At 40.0% G+C, this 21,606-nt stretch overlaps 1 protein-coding gene across 8 annotated transcripts in view; it reads left to right on the top strand.

The window, feature by feature from the left end:
• SNX18 (sorting nexin 18) overlaps positions 1 to 21,606 on the top strand; it is a 112,515-nt gene that overhangs the window by 13,608 nt on the left and 77,301 nt on the right. Inside the window, exon 2 of one of the 8 annotated variants that reach the window (XR_012131136.1) lies at positions 6,147 to 6,248. The exons of 6 other annotated variants lie outside the window; for them this stretch is intronic. Coding sequence is in view for 1 of the 2 variants with exons in the window: in XM_037022289.2 (XP_036878184.1) it covers positions 6,147 to 6,400 (254 nt within the window). In the remaining variant the exon portion in view is untranslated. Of the gene's footprint in view, positions 1 to 6,146; positions 8,772 to 21,606 lie in introns of those variants that run through there. One more of the 8 variants, XM_037022289.2, reaches the window with a different exon arrangement.

Raw genomic sequence — 21,606 nt, 5'->3', positions numbered from 1 at the left:
GGAGCCCCTTTAGTATTCCTTGATGCAGGAATAGAAGGCTGAGGGCCTGCAGGCAGTCCGTGGGTTGCTTCTCCCTGAGATGAAGCTCCTGAGAAGGCTTGATGCCATGCTGCTGGTGTGCACTGGGTATTGGTGCTGACCCATGGGACTTTGAGATCTCCATGGATAAAGTCCCAGTCAGGCCAAGTTACATAGGAACTGCCTGAGTTGGGAAGCCAGGCAGACCCAGGTTCACATGCACCCAGACATCTTGAGTAGAGTTATTTAACTTCCCTAGCTTCCCTTTGAATGGGAATGATAATTCCTTTTCTTTCAGGCTTAAAGAGAAGAAAATGAGGTGTGCAAAGAGCGGAGCACAGGGTGGATGGCCATCCTCCTTCTTTCTGTTAGGTGGATGTTGGCTTTTGTTTGTTGAGATGTTTTATTGAAAAAAAAATCAAAAAGCAAATTATGGAGCAGGAAGGGGAAAAAGTAATCAACAAGTGGGAGGGTGGAGCCCAGAGGAGAGAGGAAGAAGTTAACAAGCAGTTCCAGGGACTGAGAGGGTGTGGGTACTGGTGATGGGGGGATAAGAGTGAAATAGGGCACGTTGACCAAATTAGCATTTTCTTTCAACATTTTACATGTGCAAGGGAAAAGAGAAAAACAGGCCTTGTCCAGTCGTAGGCACTTTCTGCTCAGCTGTCCCTTTTGCCCTGTGTGGCCTGGCTCCTATTCTGTCCCTCACACCATAGCTTCAGTTTTCTGGGGCAAGGCCCTGGGAAAAGCAGAAAATCTAGTTAATGTTTTCGGCACACTTGTGATTTCAAAATTAAATAAAGTGCTTGCTCTTTTCTTAAAGAGAGAAAATGTAGCCTTTGGATCCCTGTTGCTTAGTGACTGGGCCTTTTGTATAATTGGTCTTAGCAGGGACAAAACATACTGAGAATAAGAGATTTGATCAAGGAAAGGAAAGCAAAGTTCAGGTGCAGAAAACTGGACGCTGTTGGGTTGGAAGTGTTTGGTGAGCCAGCTCGCTCTGTGGGGCCTGACAAGGTGGGAGAAGAGCACGCAGAGGGAAATTTGAAAGGAGGCCAGGCAGCTTCTTAAGTTGAGTTTTGGGGTGTCCCTGCTTAAAATGCCTGAGACAGTTCAGAGTCTCATTTCGCTGGGTCAGAAGTTGCCAGGAAAGTGATTTCTCAGAAACAATACAATTGAGTGCTGTGTGGCTGCATTTGCTGGTGTGCTTCGTTCTGCTTACACTTGAGGTCTGGCTGTGTGCTTATTGACTCAGTTAAGACCAGAGCTTCACTCTTCTCATTTCCAGAAAAACAAAATGACATTGAAATGCTTCTTAAACAGTTTTTACTGATGGAAATAATTTGGTGTAAATAATGTGATGTTTTGGAGAATGGTGCTGATTTCCTGGATCATAATTCACCTATAAAATACATTTTTGAGCCTTTTAAATTTATATAATATTAATGTTGTGTTCCTTCCGGACATGCGTCGTGTAAGTCCTCTGCAATCTAGTACCCATGGATTATGATCCCGGATGTAGTTATTTCATGCTTTGCTCTTTCCAGCCTGAGCATCCGTTAAAGCTATGCAAGGTGGGTTATATTGGTAAGAAGCACAGAGCATGGTGGTGTTGGTGGGGGGTTGTGAAGTTAGGACTTGAGTTCTGTGTAGCTGGGTTTGATTATGGTAAAATAGGGCCAAGTGCCTTTCTTTGAGCCTGGGCAATTGCGGTAAGTATACAGTGAATCTTGTTAAGAATTCTTCGTGTACAGAGTCAGCTAAGAATGCCAAAGTCCAGGAGGTTTTGTTAATAACAGGTCCTCAAGCAAAGGCAAAATACTGTTTTCCTTTTACTGCTCCAATGGAAATGGAACGATTCTTTTCAACAGTGCAGCAGGGGCCGTGCACACATCACATGGAAAGTGGCGGGGCTGGCAGGCACATAGGCATGGTGGGTTCTTTGCCGTGAATTAGCTCTGGGACTTTGGACAAGTTACTTAGCCTCTTATTTGTCAGAGTAAGAGAAGTGTACCAAAAACTCTTCTAAGGCCCTTTCTGCTATTAAAGAAAAATCTAGAAACCATCTTTGCCCTTCTCCCCTGGAAATCCGCCTTCTTGACTTCTGGAGTGGGTATCTTGTCAAGACTGGAGTGATGAGAAGGAAGTCCTCAGGATTCCAGCGTCTCCTTTTGGAATAAAGTCTTAGGCTTATTAGTCCTGAGTGAACTTTCTGTCCTGTGGAAAAATTCTAATAATTTTCCCAGATATTTTAATAATTAAACTGAGTGTGCAACTGAAAGTTCATTCTCGACCTATAAGCCTTTTTAGAAGGGGTTATTTCTGTGTTCCTTTTTTCTGCCTCCTTCCACGGAGATCCCCTGAGGAAGAGGGAGCTGGAATGCGTTCGCCTCAGCCTGGTTTCCTGGAGGGCAGCTGGGTTTATTTTGCCTATTTGGGAGTAATGTATGTGACTGACATACATTCCAAGATTGCCTCCCTTCCAAGAATACCTTTTTCCTGTACTTCAAGTAATTGTCAGTATTTTCAGTAACATAGCCTGGAGGAGGCTGCATTATTTCATGTGTTACCTTCTTACAAGTTGTATTTTCTTCTGAACTAGAAATGTTACTACTGTGTTGGGTTATTTAATGAAGAAGAATATACCCATACAGCTCTGTTGTACAGCCTCTTCTTACTTCATCTCAGAATTTCATAGTTGCTTGCATTTTTTCATAATAAAAATCTACCTAAACCCATATATTATTCCACATGCAACTATTTAATGTCTGTTGATCCAAGAAACAATTTCATAGTTTATATACTTACATTCCCATTCTAAAATGTGTTTCCCTCTGATCACTCCTAATTCTTTTCTTTTAAAACTGTTGCCCTACCCACGAGTATTGTGGGGTTTTTTTTCTTTAATCCAATAGTGAACACTTTTCACTTTGGACTTTATTGTATAATTTCTTTCCCTCATTTCCCTTTTCTGTTTTGAAAGCAATGTGGCAATATGTTGTTTATGAAGGGACGAGGCTAGCAGGGGGCAGACTCCTCCTAAATTAGCCACTTAGAAAGTAGAGGTTTTGAAAACTTTTGTCTGTTTTTGTATTGGTTTCATGATAAAAAAAAGTGTATTCCCGTTGTTCTTTAGATTCTGAGCAACATTTTTAGGTTTTATTTACACTCCTCTTGGGTTTGGTAAAAAAAAAATGCAGTACAGCTGAGAGAATGCTTAAAAGATGCTGTAATGGTTTGTTACACACAACAGCCCTGCAGCTGGTCACATTGTACCTCTGCAGTTGTTTCATAAGCAGCTACAACTCTGATCCCTAAAGTTGTCCTTGAAGTGGCCAGTCAGTAGTGATCTGTCTGCCCCAATAGTTTTTTTCCTTCAACCTCTCACTCCTGAGAGGCCAAACCTGATTGAAAATTTGGCTATCTCTGCCTTTCTTGTGATATTTAACATTTTAAATATGAAAGTATGTGAGGTGTAGAAATGGGTTCAGATCATTTCCTGTTTGAGAATTGTCAAATCAACTGTGGGAGCACAGCTGTTTGTGACAAAAAGCGAATTCTGTTTCTGTTAATAATGTTATTTCACTTATGTATAGCCAGTGTTTGTTACATCATTTCTTTGGAAAAATATGTTCTCACTTTCATCTTGCGAAAGCCCAGAGTTTAGAAGCGCAGTGGGTGGAGGGACTGTGGAGGGAAGCCTAAGCTTACGGGAACTCCGAAACTAGCCCTGTTGGTCAGTGTTCAAGCTCCCCTGTTTGAAAGATGTCACTTCTTTTTCAATTAACTCCCAGGCAGCAAGCCAGTCAATTAACTTCCATAGTTTGGTTATTGAATAATTTGACTTTATTGTTCTCATAACAAAGAAAACACACCAAACCCTGTTTGTTAAAATGTGTATGGAAAAACTAATGAGTATTGTGAGGTGGATATTTGAAAACAAAATGGTTTTCTTCTTAAAGGAAATAATATTTTTTAAAACTTTGCAAAATGTTTTACAACAGACAACTTCCCCTTTTTTTAGCTTAGGATGTTGAAGGCCCCTGAGGTTGTCATCCTGAACTTTTCACAGCCAGCTGCGGTGCTCTTATAGAAGGAACAGGGCTACTGTCTCTTCAGTGCAGGATATATTCAGGAACTCATACAATTTTCTGAAAAGTATATTGCTATCAGTTTTTTTTGTTAATCTTTCTTCTGAATAAATGTGGGTCTGGGAGAAAAATCAATGTAGATACATTTCAATTAACAACCTCTTTTAACTGAAATGTAGCTAAATTGATTTTCTCCCCAGAAACCTGTCTCCTCCTATCTCCCTGCTTCTGCAATCCTGATATATTATGGTAGTGATTTGAATTGCATGAAGTGGGTTCAACTGAAATTCCAAGTGGAAGTAGCTTTTGGATGTTTATTCTCCTCAGTGGTTAGTGCTGTCCTTCCTACTTTGTAACATAAATTTTTACAAATGCATCAAAGCAAACAGAGATAAAGGCCATATATTCCTAAAGGGATTATATGTTACTATTTTTGGTGGTAGTTGTTGATTTATATCCTCTTCCAATAAGATCTAAGTAGACAGAGAGAGAGAGAGAGGGAAAATGAAGTAGAGAAGGACCCTCTTCCCCCTATGTAAGTTTGGGCTTAGATTTTCAAAATAGTGAAATGTATGCTGCTTTTTCAGTGTTTTGTTGCATCCAAATTGCATTGCTACGAAGATAAGAAATGCTTTTTAAAAAGGAACATGGTTCCTGTTTTAGGGGGTTCCAATTTTTTTTGAGGTAAAAAGACTCACATGTCTACAACAGTTAAGGACCTATACAAACAATATGTGAAAGTATTAAACAGCATACTATAAATGTACCAACTCTGGTAGAATACTGAATGCTGTGTGTCATCAAGGAGAATTATGTCTGCACAAAATTGCACCCATGAATTTAGAGCAAATTTAACAGCCTCTCAGCTAGAGTCCTTCCCTGGGATTTATCCTCCATTGAGAGACTTACCTTATTGATAGCAATATACTTAAAAAAAAAGTCCTACAGGTTCCTGAATGTATCCTGCATTGAAGAGACAGCAGCCCAGTTCCTTCTATGAAAGTACCACAGCTGGCTGTGAAAAGTTTAGTGGGATGATAACCCCAAGGGCCTTCAACATCCTAAGCCAAAGTGGCAGGGGCTGGGGCTTGCTGTGGCCAATTCTTAACTGCCTGGACTTTATCCCCTAGCACCATGCTCACCTAGACCAACTTTGTTTTTTTACCCATTCAGGCTCTAGTTTCTTTTCTAAATATTTGTAGTGTTTGCTTTGAGTTTGTTTGAGTTTTTTACTCAGATCCCATCTCCACCTCTTAACTGGGGTTACCTGGTAACTCTTGAGGCTCAAGGAGGTTGAGTAGCTTTCTCAATTTCCTTGTGAAAATAGGAGTGATTCTTACTTCACAGGGCCAGTATGCTCAGGTATGGGTCTTCTGATAGAATATGGAGTCAGAACAGGCATGCAGGCAGTATTCATCCTTAACAGCCAACAAGACATTGGGCTTGGCCAGCCAGCCCCAGTGAGGGCAGCCTGCAGTTAGACTGCCAGCATTGCTAAACCCCTTTCATGACGTGACAAGATTTCTAAAACACAACCCGTGTTGATGCTAACATGCTGAGAGTCTAGTTTTGGCATCTTAGACATCAGTTTTTGATAAGACTTTCTGAAGAAGTGGGTTTGCATCCTCTGTGGGGTACTGTTTTTGTAGATAACTCATAATATGTGTATATGTAATGGTGTCGCCTCTTTTAAGAATGTAAAACTAAAGTTTTTTGGTTTGTCTTTTTAGGGACAATTTCTTGCAGCTTATTATCTGTTATGTATAGTATCTCTACTTGGAACAGGCGAAACATACTATTACATTTGATCAATGGCAAACACTAGTCTTGATAAGTGAAATTGTAACAATGGAGGTGTTTTCAGAAACGTACTGGATTCCTTCCTTTTCAAGAAGAAATTATACTCATTCCTTTGAATTCCAAAGGACTTTAAGTAGCTTAGGCAAGCATTTATAACGAATGCTAGGTGTTTACTGTGTAGCTCTGCCATTGGAATACATGCATTTTTTTAATCAAAAAATTTTTTTTTAACTACAGGAGCTCTTACCAAAGTAAAAGAGAGTAGGCGGCATGTGGAAGAAGGGAAGATGGAGGTCCAAAAGGCTGATGGCATTCAAGATCGCTGTAACACTATTTCTTTTGCCACTTTGGCTGAAATTCATCACTTCCATCAGATTCGAGTAAGAGACTTTAAATCACAGATGCAGCATTTCTTACAACAACAAATAATATTTTTTCAAAAAGTGACACAGAAATTGGAAGAAGCTCTTCACAAATATGATAGTGTTTAATGATTGGACATTGGGTGTGCAATTTTTTCAGTTCAAGAATAATTTCTACAGCAGAATAAAAACTGCTATCAAAGAGCTATTGCCAACTATCAGTGGTGGTACAAGGATGGTTTTGTATTCAACTGAAGCTCAGCTGAATATATAATTATGTAGGAAAGAAACAGTTAATATGGTTATATAACAGAAACAGTACCACACATTGTAACTAAATTATACTATGTATGCCTACACTACCATTGTAACTTTTGGAATAATGATTATACTATTTGCCTTATTGCTTTTTGAAGTATGGGTATTTTAGTGCATACTTTGTAGACCTCAAAACCCATGAAGGGTCTCAAAGAAGCTGGCTGAATAAAAGCCTGCTGTGGATGCCTTTTTACTCTCATAGATTGGGATCACCTAAATTCAACCTGTTCTCTGTTTACAAACTCCAACTAGAGCAGCTATGCGACTTTGTGCCTTTAGACTCTTGGTTTTTCATTTCTCCACCCCTCCCCCCTTTTTAAGTAACCACAACTTTTCTGACTGAAAGAGTGAAAGGCAAGTGCATATAACAAAAAACTGCTGGTAACCCTCATATTGGCGCAGGGGTGGGGAGTGGGGGGAGGGGGAGGATCAGCTGTCATCAGCTGCACAGCAAGTTTAGTCTCCTGGTCTGTACAGGTGCACACAGTGGAGGGAGACCTGATGTTCATCTCTGGGTAGGAAGTCCTTTAGGGAAGAAATGGTGCCACTCTGTTCCCTTATGCTATAGAAGCATAGCCTCTTCACTCAAGTGTCCTGGAAGCTTGGTGTGGAATTTAAAGAACATGTCTTATAACACAGAGAAGGAGTCTGATCAGCTGGGGACACAAGCACAGAATCAGTGACGACACACCGTTTTTAGTTCTTAGGAGGGTTATACTTTTTTTTTTTTAGCTTGAAGATTTTCTTTTAATTGTGTTTTTTTTTTAAATGGATCTACACTGTTAACGGAGACTCCACTGTGATTCACTCGTTTACTTAATCGAAAACTTTCAGGGATGTCTGTAAAATTCAGTGTTATATGTGATGAAAAGTAGTGTTGGTTGATCTACAGAGGGACCAGAACTAATTTCTATTATTCCAAATGCTGAAGGAAAAAAGTAATTGTTTTTTTTTTAATCAGTATTGATAAGCCCCCAGGACATTTAAACTTAAAGTTATTTTAAATATATTCTTTTATTTTATAAATACAAATGACTGATAAATACCAAAAAGATTCAAAAGCAGCTTAATTTTAAAAGCACAAAGAGATTCTGGCTCAAAATGTCAAAATCTCAATTTTTTTTTATAGTTGCTGAGCTACGTAATGTGATTTTTGAGTTTATAAGATTTAAAACTTGTCACTAAAAGGTTAAAGTATTTACTGTTCTTATGAAGTCAAACTTTTGCTGCCTCAGAAATCCCTGGGTATTGAAATGGTAACACAGAAGTAAAGAGATCACTGAAATATTGGTGAGTCACATTGATTAAAGAAAAGGGTCAATGTGCAGGTAGTCATGAAAAGAAAAGGTTATTGAAATAATTACTCAATAGCACATTTACTCTAAAAAGTAATCTCATATGGGTTGAATTTTTAAGATCAGAGTATAATTTTGATCATAATTTTGTACTTTAGGTAACTTACAGTCAGATACAATATCATGTGGCTTTGTCTCTACTGCAGATATGCGAACTGTAACCAAATATATTGTTCTCCAAAAAGTAACTTTCTCTTGTTGGTTGCAAAATACAGTTCTATAAACAAAACCGAGATATGTTCTATAAATAAAACCCATATATATAAATGTTAATGTTATTGCAGAAGTTTGGAGATTATAATTATAGCATATAAATTAAGTTTGAGTTTGCATTGGACAAACACTATGCTTTTCAAATGATTTGAAAATCAGTTTTATTTTTCTCTTTTGATTTCTTTTTTTTTTTTTTAAGTAAAATCACTAAACTTGTGCAATGGCAGCATGGAAATTATCTGAGGTGTCTTGTATGATTGTGCTTTAACTGGGGAGGACATAATTTAAATTATAAAAACTAAAGATTAAAGTATAAGGAAGTTTAAGTTAATGCTGCCTTCTTAGAATTTTTGTTCTTCAGAACTACATAACCTTCTAATGCCACTGATTCATAAGGGGTTTAAAATTAATTCTGGATGGTAGGACACCAGAATTATTAGTGTTCATTTTCATCTAAGATCTTTATTTCTCTAACGTTCTTGGTCCTATTGAAACATTTCAGTATACAAAAATACTGTAATGTTAATACCCAAGAGAAAAGCCATCATAATGTGTGTGCTGGTCATTATGATCAGTGTGGTACAGTTTTTAAAAATAAACTATCATGCCCTTCATGCCATTATTTGTCTTTATTTCATTATAATTTTGATATATGATGTGCTTGTAACATGAGGGTGTCCACTTAAGCCTAGTTTTCCTATTTTGATTACAGATGGCATTGTTTATGTACTATAACTATGATGCAGTGAGACTGGTTTAACAACTGTGCATTGTAACCCCATAACTCTTCTAGGCTGTTGTATTTGAAGGTAAAGTTTAAACCCAGAACAAGGCAACACATTTGAAAGTGAAACAAACGTAAGTCTGTGTGCATTGGCTTAAAGAGAGTACTAATTGGGATTTTCTTGGGCCTTGCTGATACAGTTGTCTGACATTCGTTCATAAAAATACAGCAGACTCTTAAATGCCGATTTTTAATTGTCTTAAATTTTGCTGCTATTCTCATAATTAAGGACTTAAAAAATGTTTTAGACCAGTCAAGCATGTAAAATTTATGTATAAAGCTTTAATGTCATTTTCTACTAAGTTCATTGCCATACCAATTTGTTCCATGTATGTCTTCATTTCATCAGAATTAAATACCATGCCTACTATCTTTAAATCCATCAACATTACCCAATTTTCTCATTTCCAGCCTTATCTTTGGCTAACAGAATAACTAAAATAGGGTATTATTTATTTATAGACTAAAAATGTTGACTATTTTATTTCCTTCAAAATGTTATTAGTGCAGATCAGCCATGTTTATCTTTTATGAAATAAACAAAGCTTACTTTATTTCCAGTTTCAATGGAATATTATAATTATTTTTTCTCCACTAGTCAAGGAGGCATTTATTTAATGTGAAAGACTTAAACAGAAAAATAGAAGACTATTCATTGTCCTAAGTTTCCATCTGCAGTTGCCATAAAAATTGTTCATAAAACTCTATGCTAGTTTGATTGATTTAAAACCTTAAGCCATTCAGGTAATCTAAGTATCTGCTTACGTTAGTAACTTCAGTGATACTAAGCTTATAGCAATAAATTGTGAGATGTTTGAAACAGTAGCTACTATGAGTCCAGCATGTGACACACAGTAGGTGCTTAAGTAAAGCACTTCACACACTTTCTCTGTTGGAAAGGAACATTCCTGTACAGATTTGCTTGCAATCTTTGTAAAATGATGTAAAGGGCTCCCTCTAATTTCAGGAAGTTTCAAAGAAATTAATTTCTTTAAGCTCCGTGATTGATTTTGAAATCTATTAATGCAGTGAAATTAAGAATATTATTTGGGAAAGTGACATAGGGAAATTGCATAGTATGTATAGAATCTGAGTTTTGTGTCAGAGCAGTGTTTCCGGTATCACAGTGAGTTAAGTGCCGAACTGTCAGAGCTTGTTTTATTAGTATTTGTTAGTGTCCCTAATTTTTGTTAAAACACTAAAATTCGGAGATTATTTTTTTTGAAGACAGAGCTGCAAAGCCAGTCCTAGCATTACTCACTAATTTGCATTCTGATAGAATGTCTGGAGGGAGGATAGGGAGGTGTTTGAGTTAGGTAGTCCTGTGAATGAATGTCTTCTGTTAAGAATGTCACTCTTGGTTGCCAGAAACAGGCCAGCTCAAGCCAGTCTACCCCAAAATATAAAAGTCACAGATGGGCACAGGGACCTGGTGAATCCCACACAGGGCCAAAGTCCTTTCTGGAACTACGCTTGTCTTCTATGTGGGGCTTTGTAATCTGTCGGCAACTTTCCATGATGGGTCTATTTCATTCATCATTTTTTTTTCTTCTTTCTGTGGCTTGGCTTCTCAGTATCTTCTAGTATACATAAAATGGCCAAGCCATCTTTCATTCACAGGTTTCCTGACCCAAACTAGAGAAATCAGCTGTGGCCTGGAGGTGGGGAGGAAAGGGTATGAGAAGGAGAGGTTCTCTTAAATTGTGTGTGAGGGAAGAAAATGGTTATACCTCTTAATATGGACTTTCTGTGGTAGTCCTCACAATGAACCTGGAGATCCCATCTCCTGTCCATAGATGAGTTAATAGGATCAGAGAGGTCCAGTATCTGTTGCTAAAAATTACCCACAAACTAAGTTACGGAGCTGAGATTCAATTGGGATCTGGCTAGACCCTATGCTTTTTAAACTGGGTTACACTGGATGCCTTTTCAGAAGCCCCTAACACCTTTCCCAGGTGCTAGACTTCCCACTGCTGGATTGACAGGGATTCTGTCATTCTTTGGGCATGGAGCTTGAAGGCACAAAGGGAATCTGAGAATCTGTTCTTTGCATTCACTTCTATTGGGAAAGATGGGAGTCTGTGGTCCTGTCTCCATGTTCCCTGCTGTTTTATGTGCCACTGTGCTCTGTCTGAATGGGGAAGCAGGCAAGCTGTGACATTTTGATAGTGATACAAAGCGAGATAAGGAAAAGAATCAAAACTCAGTGGTTTCCCCTTCTTTCCAACTCCCTCCTCCAATAAAAGCAGGTGTCAGTTGCCCTAAGGATGGCCTTGGCACAACAACGAACTAATATCAAGTCAGACGTTTAATTCCAGTCAGAGTCAGAGTTAGCCATAACAAATTCCCCCTTGGTCACAGGTAGAAGCAATGGGATGCCCCACGTAGTAAGCTCTGGTAAGTCTGAGAAGAGGTGGCAGAGTACAGGTGGGTGCTGTGCTAGGGCTCTTGGGGCAGGAGCGTGGGGAAAACCTGGGCATCTGCCTCTATCCCTGGCCTCTGAGCTGGGGAGCAGTTAATCTGGGATCGGGTCATGGCTACCACTTTTCTAGGCATCATGACTTCCTCTTACTTGGCCCTGATCTCTAGATGTCCCAATCCATCATACCTGTGGCACAGATGGAGCTTTCAGAAGTGCCACAGTGGCCTGCTTGCTTTAAAGGACAGTCCAACTTACTTGGGTGAACTTGTACCCACAGTCTGCCAAGGGCAAGGCTAATTGTCCCTGTGAAGCTATCTTCAAAGGGGCTCACAAACACGTGAGATGTGGTATTCCATTGCTGTGCTCCAGCCAGCCTATCTGGAAATGATTTCTAAGTCTGAAGTGGCCAGATGCATCAGACCTTATTTTTCTAGGGGTTTAAATTTTCAGTCACTGCAGGAAATGACACTCAGGACTTCATAACTGCTGAGTTGTTGGACTTCTCTGCAAGCACAGCAGGGAAGCTGACTCAGCAAATCAGGGAGAAAGGCAGTGTCTTGGACAGGGGTCATCTTCTAGCTATTCAGGCAACTCACCAACTCCTCTGAGCCTGTTTCTGCAATTGTATGATAGGCCTACTTAGATTTTACTGAATTATCGAAAGTATTAGATTAATCAGTATGTAAAGTCTTTAACCATTTTGCAGTACTCCTCTAATGTGGGAAGTGATAAAAATTCCAGAAGTAGATACTTAATAAAGCAATGTTCCCAAGTATTGTGAGATCTTAAGCTAGTTACTTAATCTCTCTGATCCAGTTTTCTATCTGTAATGGTATACAGTATCCCATTCACAGAAGTCCTGTGAAAATTCGATGATGAATGAAAAGTCCTGAGGTCAGTGCATGAGAGAGTAAGAACAGTAGAGATCCTTTGTGATTATGTGAGCAGGGATGACATGATGGATCTAAGTAATCAGAACTTTGTATCAGCTGTGCTGCAGAACAGGAATCCACACTTGGGTCCCAGTCAGGCACAGTTCCTGCTTTCAGCATGGTTCTTTCAGCCTTCTGCCTGTTCTGGCCAGCTCTCTGCAGTCCAGCCCAGCCTCAGGTCCAACCCCTGTCCAGGTGCCTGCCTCCAGAACCCTAGCACAGCATCCTCGCATATTCTGCTTAGAAGCCTAATCCTCCATCACTTTTCAGACTCACCAAATTCCTCCTGCTGGGGTGGGGAGGGGCTCAGCTCTCCAGAGGTAACCCCTTTTCAGTAAGGCTCCCCACCTGGGCCTGAAAAGCTAAGTACCAATATGTTTAGGAAGTTGTCCTGTAGCTCTTAGCAGAATTATCTTAATAGCTCAGAATTCAGTTTTTGCTCACTAAATGAATAATGATTTTATTGATGTCTGCTGTTTTCACACCTTAAAAGCATGCACTTGAGACATAGGATGAAGAGGGGCAGCATACTCCATGTTCAAGGTCTTAGCCCCTGGCCACATGCCACTCGTGCCACACATTTCTAACTGATGGTCAATGCAGTCACTCTACACAGCTGAATTAAAGGCCTCTAAGTGGCTTTTGGTGTAACCATGCCCTGAATCAAATCAAATACTGGTGTGGACCAAGTTTGGTCAGACAACTTGATGATTCTGCTTTTGTTCAACCTAACAGTTCTGGAAAATGCAAAATGTTAGTTTTTGACTCAAAGTGGTTCCCTTGGGGAGAAAAATCTTTTTAAGAAATCAGAGTACAGTTTAGGACTTAGTATATTAAGTTCATCTTAAAAGAGACATTCCAGTGTATCTGTTGGTGCTTAGAGTCTGTGGTTTTGATCACTTATTTTTTTTTAATCACTTGACCTATTTATGAACTTCTTTGTGATTCAACGGGAGTAGCTAGGTGCCAGCTATATATTCAGTACAAGGCTGCAACTGTGTGAGACCAAGTCTGTGGGCCGGTGTTCTTTATCTGACTCAAAATACCTATGGGGAAAGCAAAACCTGTAATGCCAGAGAAAAGGGGCTTTCTTGACAAATGGTGCTTTTTGATGGCCCCTATTCTAGAATCCATGGAAAGACCTTTTAGGTCCTCATACTGACAGGTAATCTCATGATAAACTGCACAGTTGTCTAACAGATTAACAACCATTCATTTTTTAAAAAGACAAAGACGTTCTTTACCAATATATCATTTTCCTAAGAAAAGTTAAATGAAAAAAAAAGGGCAGAACAATATCTTATATGCTATCCTTCGAGTAAAAGAGGAAATAAATGCTTGTTTATATATGCATGAATTATTTCTGGAAGTAGATGCAAATAATTGGTAATAAGTAACTGTTTTGGGGTCTGGGAACTGGATGGCTGGGGTGGGAGGGAGATTTTGCATACCTTTTTATATCTTCTCAATTTTTATTTCTATTTTAAAAATAAAAATTAAATTAGAAATAATTATAGAAAAATGAAGCTGATAGGGGAACTAGCAAAAACAAAAACAGCAACAAAAGACATGAAAAGGAGGATAGCGTATGTCCTGTGCCAGTCCTTCTGAGACCTGGAAACAAACTGTACAAGCATAGAAAAACAATCTTGTCTGGACAATGGACTCACAATAATGGATCATATCTATCTTCATTGTGTTGTTCCTTGTTGAAATTCAAGGACATTAGCAAATGTACTTAAAAGAACTTGTAGACTGTAGAGAGAGATGTGACCAAACCATCATCTCTCTGTTGTTTGCTTGGTTCATGCTACTCTTTCTTCCTCCCTGTCCTGTGAAGCCTATGAGATGCTCCAATCCCAGTGTCTCGTCCCTTCTCTACACTTGTATCACCTCTGCGATAGCATTTAGCAACTGAGTGGGACCTATAGATCCTCAGCTGAGATCGATTCCTTTTTCCTACCACTTATATATTTATTGTGTTCTAGGTAGTAATATGTTAATAGGTACTATTACCTGCCATTGCGTTAGTTTATCCTCTAAACTTTAAAAGAACCATTTACAACGAAGGAAACAGGCTTATAGACATTCCTGTAAAGGTCACACAGCCGCAAGAAAGCAGAGCTGGGATTTGAACGTAGGCCTCCTGGCTCCAGCATCACCTGCCTCCACGGCCGGCGTTTTTAAACACGTTGCAGTGTTCTGGCGAACTCAGGGCGAAGCGCGCGAGCTGAAGAAGCGTGGTGTGGTGCTCCTTGAGGAGCAGGCTGCCTGCCTCTTGCCTCCGAGATGCCAGCAGAGAGCTGGCACGGGCGGGAAACGCAGGAGAGCTGTGGCTGGGAGACCAGAGACCCCTGCGACGCACCGTGATGCGACGCCGCGCCTGCAGAGAGCAGTGAAGCGCCAAAGCGTCTGTCCTCGTCCTCCTGTTTGCACGCCGGAAGCGGCGCCGAGCAGCCGCGGGCCCGCTTCCGGGCAGCAGCTGCGCCTCCGAACCCAAGCGTGCGTGGCGTGGCCCTGGGCTGCTCGGCGCACCCCACCGGCCGCGGGCGGACGGCCGTCGTTCTGCCCGGAAAGCCCTCTGGGCCGGTGTGCTGCCGTTTGTTCTTCCTAAACACAACTGGCAGCGTGTGAAAGGGAAACACAAGCTGAGCCCCAGGAGCCGTAAGGAAGGCTGGCCTCTGAGTGGTGGCCGAGGGCTCACAGGCCAAGACCAGGAACTGCGCCATCGGAGCTGGCTGGAGTCTGAAGCCCTAAATGAGATGAAAAAGTACTTGCCACGCTGGCTCTTTTACCCCTTCAATTACAAAAACTTCGGACGGACCAGACCGCACGTCTTCTGAGCAGCATATTCTCTCCTGCTTGAAAATCATTGTCATCATCATCACAAGGCTGCTGTGAAAAAGGTAGATACCCCAACGTCAACTCACATTTGAGTCATTTAACTTCAAAAGCTTGATGAAGCCACCAGCATGGAACCTGGATGCTTGGATTGATTAATTCATTTGTCAATAAATATTTCTTGAATGCCTGTTTTCAGTGGAGTGGAGGCTGAGGACAGTCAGGTTGAGTTGCCTGATGGACACCATGTCCCCAGAATGGAGCTTGATAAGCATAGGAACAGTGCTCTCCTTTGTTTTCTAGGCCTCTGTGGCTGATACCTGCCCCTTTGATTGATAACTTCTTACTTTACAGTTTAACAATCTGTCTTGCTCTGATTTAAGAGCTATTCGTTATGCTTAGGATGATTCTTCCAATTGGTTTGGTATTAATTTTATAATTCAGCTTTCAGAGAAACGCTTAATTTAAGTTCGTGGGGGCCACTTCATCACTTTTCCCAGGTATAATGGCATGACTAGAGGTCTGTCACAGACAATTGACTTCCAAGGTTCTGGATGTACACATCTGTATTTTAGCAGTAGATTGGCCATCCTGGTTATGGTTTGAGAATCTTGTCTCTCTTTCAGTACTTATGTCTGCCTGGTCACTATAGTGCTTACCTCTGACCAGCGCTGGTATCTCAGGGTTGAGTGTCCTGCAGTTGCCTCTCCACCCATCCTGGGGACCTCAAAACCAGGTCAGGACGCTGCCACCTGACATTTGCAAACTGAATTGGCAAACTACCAGACTGTACACAATTCTTCTGGGTTCCTTCGCACTCTCTAATGTGCAAACAGTTGATCCATTGCTCCTCATGGTTGGGCCTTCACTGTGCTCTGTGGTCTACCTTCTGGCTAGGGTGCCTCTGCTGTACCACTCTCTGTCCTTGGTGAGCCTGTTTATTGAACCTCCCTTTTGCTCCCATTTGTTCATCTATTTTTTTTTAACCTTTGGCTTTTTAACAAGTACCTGCAAATTAGTTGATAAAACTAAAGGATTCCTTTCTCAGGCTCTCCTACTTTCAGTTATGGAGTTTTTGACCCTGTCTGGCCATTAGCATCACCCAGGGAACTTTAAAAAATATTAAGATGTGTGGGTCTCACTCTAGATCAATTGAATCAGAATCTGCATAGTGGGGTGCAGGCTTCGGTATGCTTTAAAAGCTTCCCAGATGATTCAATGCATAACTTTGCTTTCTTCCTTAAAGTCCAGATAAACAGGGCCTAGCACTGGCAGCCTGCTTAGGCTTCTCATTCACTAAGGTGCTCAAATGTTCTCTCTAAATAAGGTCTTAGAGAGAGTCAGAATCAGTGAAGGGATTCAAAGAAGAAAACATTCATTATATAAATTTAAATCTCTATTTCATTACCAGAACACATAGCCTGTAATGAACTATGAATTAATATGGTTTTAGCCTATAATCCATTCTGAATAGCACAATTTTATTTCATATGTGTTAAAAGCACAGATCTGTTAAATATAAATGATTAAAATATATTGCAAATGTTTTTCATTCTTTAATGTATGGGGGCTTTAAAGAAAAGTGGCTCTAGCCCACCTGGAGTACAGCTGGGGGCTTCTCTGGGGAGAAGACCTGGCCTGAAGGACAGGGGTCCCAGAGCCAGGTCTCCCTTTTCTGGCCCTGAGACTGGGCAGATCCCTTAGTCCCCTCCTGCAAAGAAGGTTTTATGATTCTATTACTAAAGTGGGGAAACTAAGATTCAGAAAACATGGAGAAGCTAATTATTTAAAAGTACTGGTGTAGTGTATTAGAGTTTACTGGCCTTCTCATATGCAACCCCACCCATGCACCATTACTGAACATCATGCCAGCTAGCCTTTTGTAAGCCGGTTCCTCCTCCAATATGCCCTTCCCAGTCTTCATTGCCTGGTGGAATCCCACTCCTCCTTTGGGGACTGGGCTCAGGCGGTTCCTCCCGTCAGCTGTCCTCGTCCTGCCTTCCCATCCTGACGTGGCTAGGTGGCCCTGCCTCTGCTCCAAAGGTACCCATGCTTCCCTTTGCCTTCATGTTTCCTGCACCTAGAATTCTCTTGCCTGCCTCTCCTCTTCCTTCTCTACTCTGTCAGCTTCTTTTTTCTGTATTTTCTAGTGTTTACACAGTGCTTGGCATATTTATTGATTTATGGTAAGAATGAAATAAGACTGGGTGACTTAAAAGTACTCCATTCTCAGTGTTGTGTTATATTTGCTGTGCATTTAAAAACGGTTTATTAACTGGAATTTCTTTGCTATTATTTTCCCTTTCTTCCATTTTAAATTGATTGATAATCTCACCAACAGCAGAAAGAGAGGTTACCTCCAGCAATTTTTTGGTGAAAGCCTCAAATCTTAAACATCCCTGGTAATGACATGATATTTTATCAGGCTTTTGTTTGTGGTTGCTTACAATTTTTTTTGTCACAAATGATGCTGCAGTAAACATGTTTACTACACAAACATCTTTTGTTGCTGTAACAAATTATTATGAATTTGGTGCCTTAAGACAACACAAATTTATTACCTTACAGTTCTGGAGGAAAGAAATCCAAAATAGATTTCACTGAGCTAAAGCCAGGGTATCAGCAGGGCTGCATTCTTCTCTGGAATCCTTTTTCTTGCCTTTTCCAGCTTCTAACAGCTGGTGCATGCCTTGGTTCCTGGCTCCCTTCCATTTTCAAAACCAGCAAACGTTTGTTGAGTCTTTCCCACCCCATTGAATCACTGCTACACTGACTCTTCTGCCTTCTTCATTCACAAACGATCCCTGGGATTACATTGAAAACACCTGGAATAATACAGGAGCATCATATAGTAAGGTCTATCTGCAAATTTTATTATCCCCTGTTGTAACATGACATATTCACAGGTTCTCAGGTTTTAGAGATTAGGGTGTAGGCATCTTTGGGAAATGCCATTATTCAGTTGACCACAGTCATATATCTTTGGACATTTGTATGATTATGTGTGTGGAATAAATTAAGTAGAATGAATTTGCACAGTTGGGGGGATAATGCATAAAAATGTTTAATTGCCCTCTTAATGGTTTAGATTTCCACCAGCACTCTATTTGAGCTCCTGTTACCCTCAGTCAGACCAGTCCTGAATTTTTTAATGTTTGAAATCTTTGGTAATCCCACTGTTAAAAATCAATTGGTACTCCAGAATTTGAAGAATAAACAAATCTGACATGTGCATTGATATTAAGAAGCTAATGGGATACAGAACTGTCGGTGATCTAAAAACTGATTGAGTTTGCCTTTCAAAAGACTCCTTCCTGCAGTGTTTTTCATCGGCTTTATCTTTGAAACTTTGTTTTGTTTAAGATGATATTTAAATAATTTTGCATTCTCTACCATCAGTTGATGAGTAAAAATGAGGCACAGAATCAATGATAAGGAAAATACCCTATGGTGGCCATTCATAATAAATCTGAATCCATTTGATTTATTAATTTATTACTTACTCCATTAGTGTTTATTATACTCTTAAGGCATGCCAAGCACCAACCTGATCAGTAATTTACAAAGCAGTAAAAAGGAGAAGACACAAGTGCTAGTACATGGCAGATGATTGGAGAATTGACTATACTCGTATAAAACCCATGCATCACAACTCATGTGATCTAACTTATTATAATGGATCACCCTTATTTTGGAAAACCTTGTGTTTTTACGTAAATGTTGGATAAGCCTTCAATACAGCCATATAACATACTGTTGCCAATATTTTTGTCTGAGTGTAAAAATTTGTCACGTCTCAAAAAGTAAGCTAACACGTTGATTATCTGATATGAGCCAGTCACAAGAAAGACAAAGTCCACTTATATGAGATACCTAGAGTAGTTATATTCACAGAGACAGAAAGTAGAATGGTGGTTGCCCGGGGCTGGAGAGAGGGTAAAACTGGGAATCGTTTAATGGGTATAGAGTTTCAGTTTTACAAGATGAAAACAGTTCTGGAAGTCAGTTTCACAACAATGGGAATGTAATACACTAAACTGTACACTTAAAAATGATTGCAATTGTACATTTTATGTTAGGTATCACAATTTTTAAAAGGAGTCTAAAAAATAATTGGTCATCTACTACAGCAGTCACTGGGAAAGGTTAACTGCAAACACTTACTGAGTGACAGCTGTGTTGAGCACTTCCATGCACCATCTCCTTTAATAGTCCCAACAACCCTATGTGGTAGGTGTTAACTGACCTAATTTGCAGGTGAAAAGACTAACTAATTTGCCTAGAGAAACACACTGGGATTTGAGCCCAATTTATCTTTCTTCTGTGTCCTCATGCCTGATAATTTAGGGTGGATGATGAATAGATGACAGTGATTTACACTGTGGACACCACCTCAAATATTCTCTAAGGTAGAAATGTCCTTATTAAAAATGACACAAGGATACTATTACTTAACTAGAATAAACAATTCCTAGAAACATTCACTGGCTTCTCCAGCTAAGGTTTATCTTAATAATTAAGATTTTAACTTCCTTTTTTCCTTCCTTCTTCCTCCTTCCCTCCCTCCTTTCTCAGTCTTTTTCTCTTTCAGTATTGGAGAAATGTCTACATCACAGTCACACAGAGCAGTACAACCCATAATGAAGTAACTTAAAATTAAATTTGCCCTTGACCATACCATTCTTCCATTCAGAGAAGGCTGAGAAGGATCTGTAGGGGACAGAGGACATGCCCACCCCATTTCTTCTCTGACATGGCCCCTCGATGACATCACATAAAAAGTCATTTCCTGCTTGGTCCTTATCTCTAAAGCTGATTAAATTAATAGCCTTACTTCCTTTACTTGTGTTTGATGGAATTTGGGAATAAAGTAAAATCACTTCCTATCAGAGTTTATACGTAAGTCCCTTAAAGTTCATGTACTTGGATGCTTTCTTCGCCAAAGGAGGCTTGTTTGATGTAGCAAAGGAACAAGCCATAAAATATGCCATGCTGAAATTCAGTGAGCTCCATGGCTTACCTACCACCGACGTTCTGGTGAAAGTATTTCCAAAACTGCTGAGGATTTGAAAGGAGCAGAACCTGACTTACACTAGCATGGAGGTTTTAAAATTAATTTAGAAGGGTGGTTTTTATTATAAACTAAATCACCTCATGTGGCTCTTTGAAGATGTCCTTGGCAGCACAGGGCATTGAAAAGAGCACTGTATTCATATCCTCATTTTGGCAAGAGAATCTGGAACCACTTCTCCCAAAGGGACACCATGGCAGCAAGTGACAAAGCATGTATGTGAAAATGTAAACTGTCAAGCATGTTCCTTCAGAATCCTGTCCCATAAGGAGAGATAGTGGCACCCAAATTTGTGCTCCTCGTGAAGGGCCTAGGGTGGAAGTTGAGTAGCCACTACCAAAGGGGTGATCTCTGAGAGGTTTACATTTAAGCAGCTATAGATGTCCATATTTAGATGACTCAGTGATCAACAGTCAAAACAGTAAGTCAACCTTCCCCGAAAACCAATTATCTCCTTTACTCCTTTTTATTATCATAAAATGTTCTTTGTTCCCCACAAGTTGATTTATCCACTCTCAGATGCTGAAATAGGGTGCTTTTTATGAAATAGATGAGGGGTGACGTTTGTTGTATAGAATTAATGGCCTTGAGAATAAAAATACTTAGGGTCTTTTCACTCTTGACTTTTAAATAGAGCTTGTGTGTCCTTATTATTCCCCTTATCAACAGGAAGCAGAATTACAGCTGACAGAACCTGATGCAAGGCAGCAAGTTTTAAAATTTAATTTTGTCATGAGACCGTGATTATTTTGGGAAGGTTAATATCCAGCCTGGATTTTTCTAAAACGAGGTTTTTTGTTTTTCTGGTGATAAAATTAATCCATGGTAAGTAATATCTGATAAGTATAGGAAAGTATTATAAAAACAATCGTTGCCATTTAATGAGTACTTTGACTTTACCGAACTCCCTGCTAAGTGCTTGGCCTCTGTGATCTCATTCAGTTCTCAGAGCGCCCTGTGGAGTAGGCACTAATATCTCCCTTTACTGACAAAGGTGCTCAGGCACCAAGACTGGGGTAACTGGCCAGAGGGCCACAGTAGGATTTAAATCTAGCACGTCTAACCCCAGAGCCTGTCTTCTGAATGACTATAGATTCTTTGGTGTTTGTTTCTGGTTTGTCTTCTAAAAACATTATAAATGTACAGGCAAAAAATGTAGTTTTACATTTAACTATTCTTTATACCATGTAAGGAGAATGCAGTAGTTATGAGGACCAGTAAGAAAAGGGACCATCAGCTCCCCACTGCCTTTTGGATGTGGGCTCCACCTGACACTCCCACTTTGTGATCCATGTAGAGGTAGCTGTTATCCTGGCAGGCTGGTTTGGCCTCTCAGGAGGCTCCTTAAGACCCCTGACTCCTTGAGACAGTTTCCCCCATGATTTTGTATGCATCTGAT

This window comes from Manis javanica, chromosome 1, assembly GCF_040802235.1.
Source record: "Manis javanica isolate MJ-LG chromosome 1, MJ_LKY, whole genome shotgun sequence".
NCBI classification, from domain to species: domain Eukaryota; kingdom Metazoa; phylum Chordata; class Mammalia; order Pholidota; family Manidae; genus Manis; species Manis javanica.
This window is presented reverse-complemented; position numbering and strand designations above follow the sequence as displayed.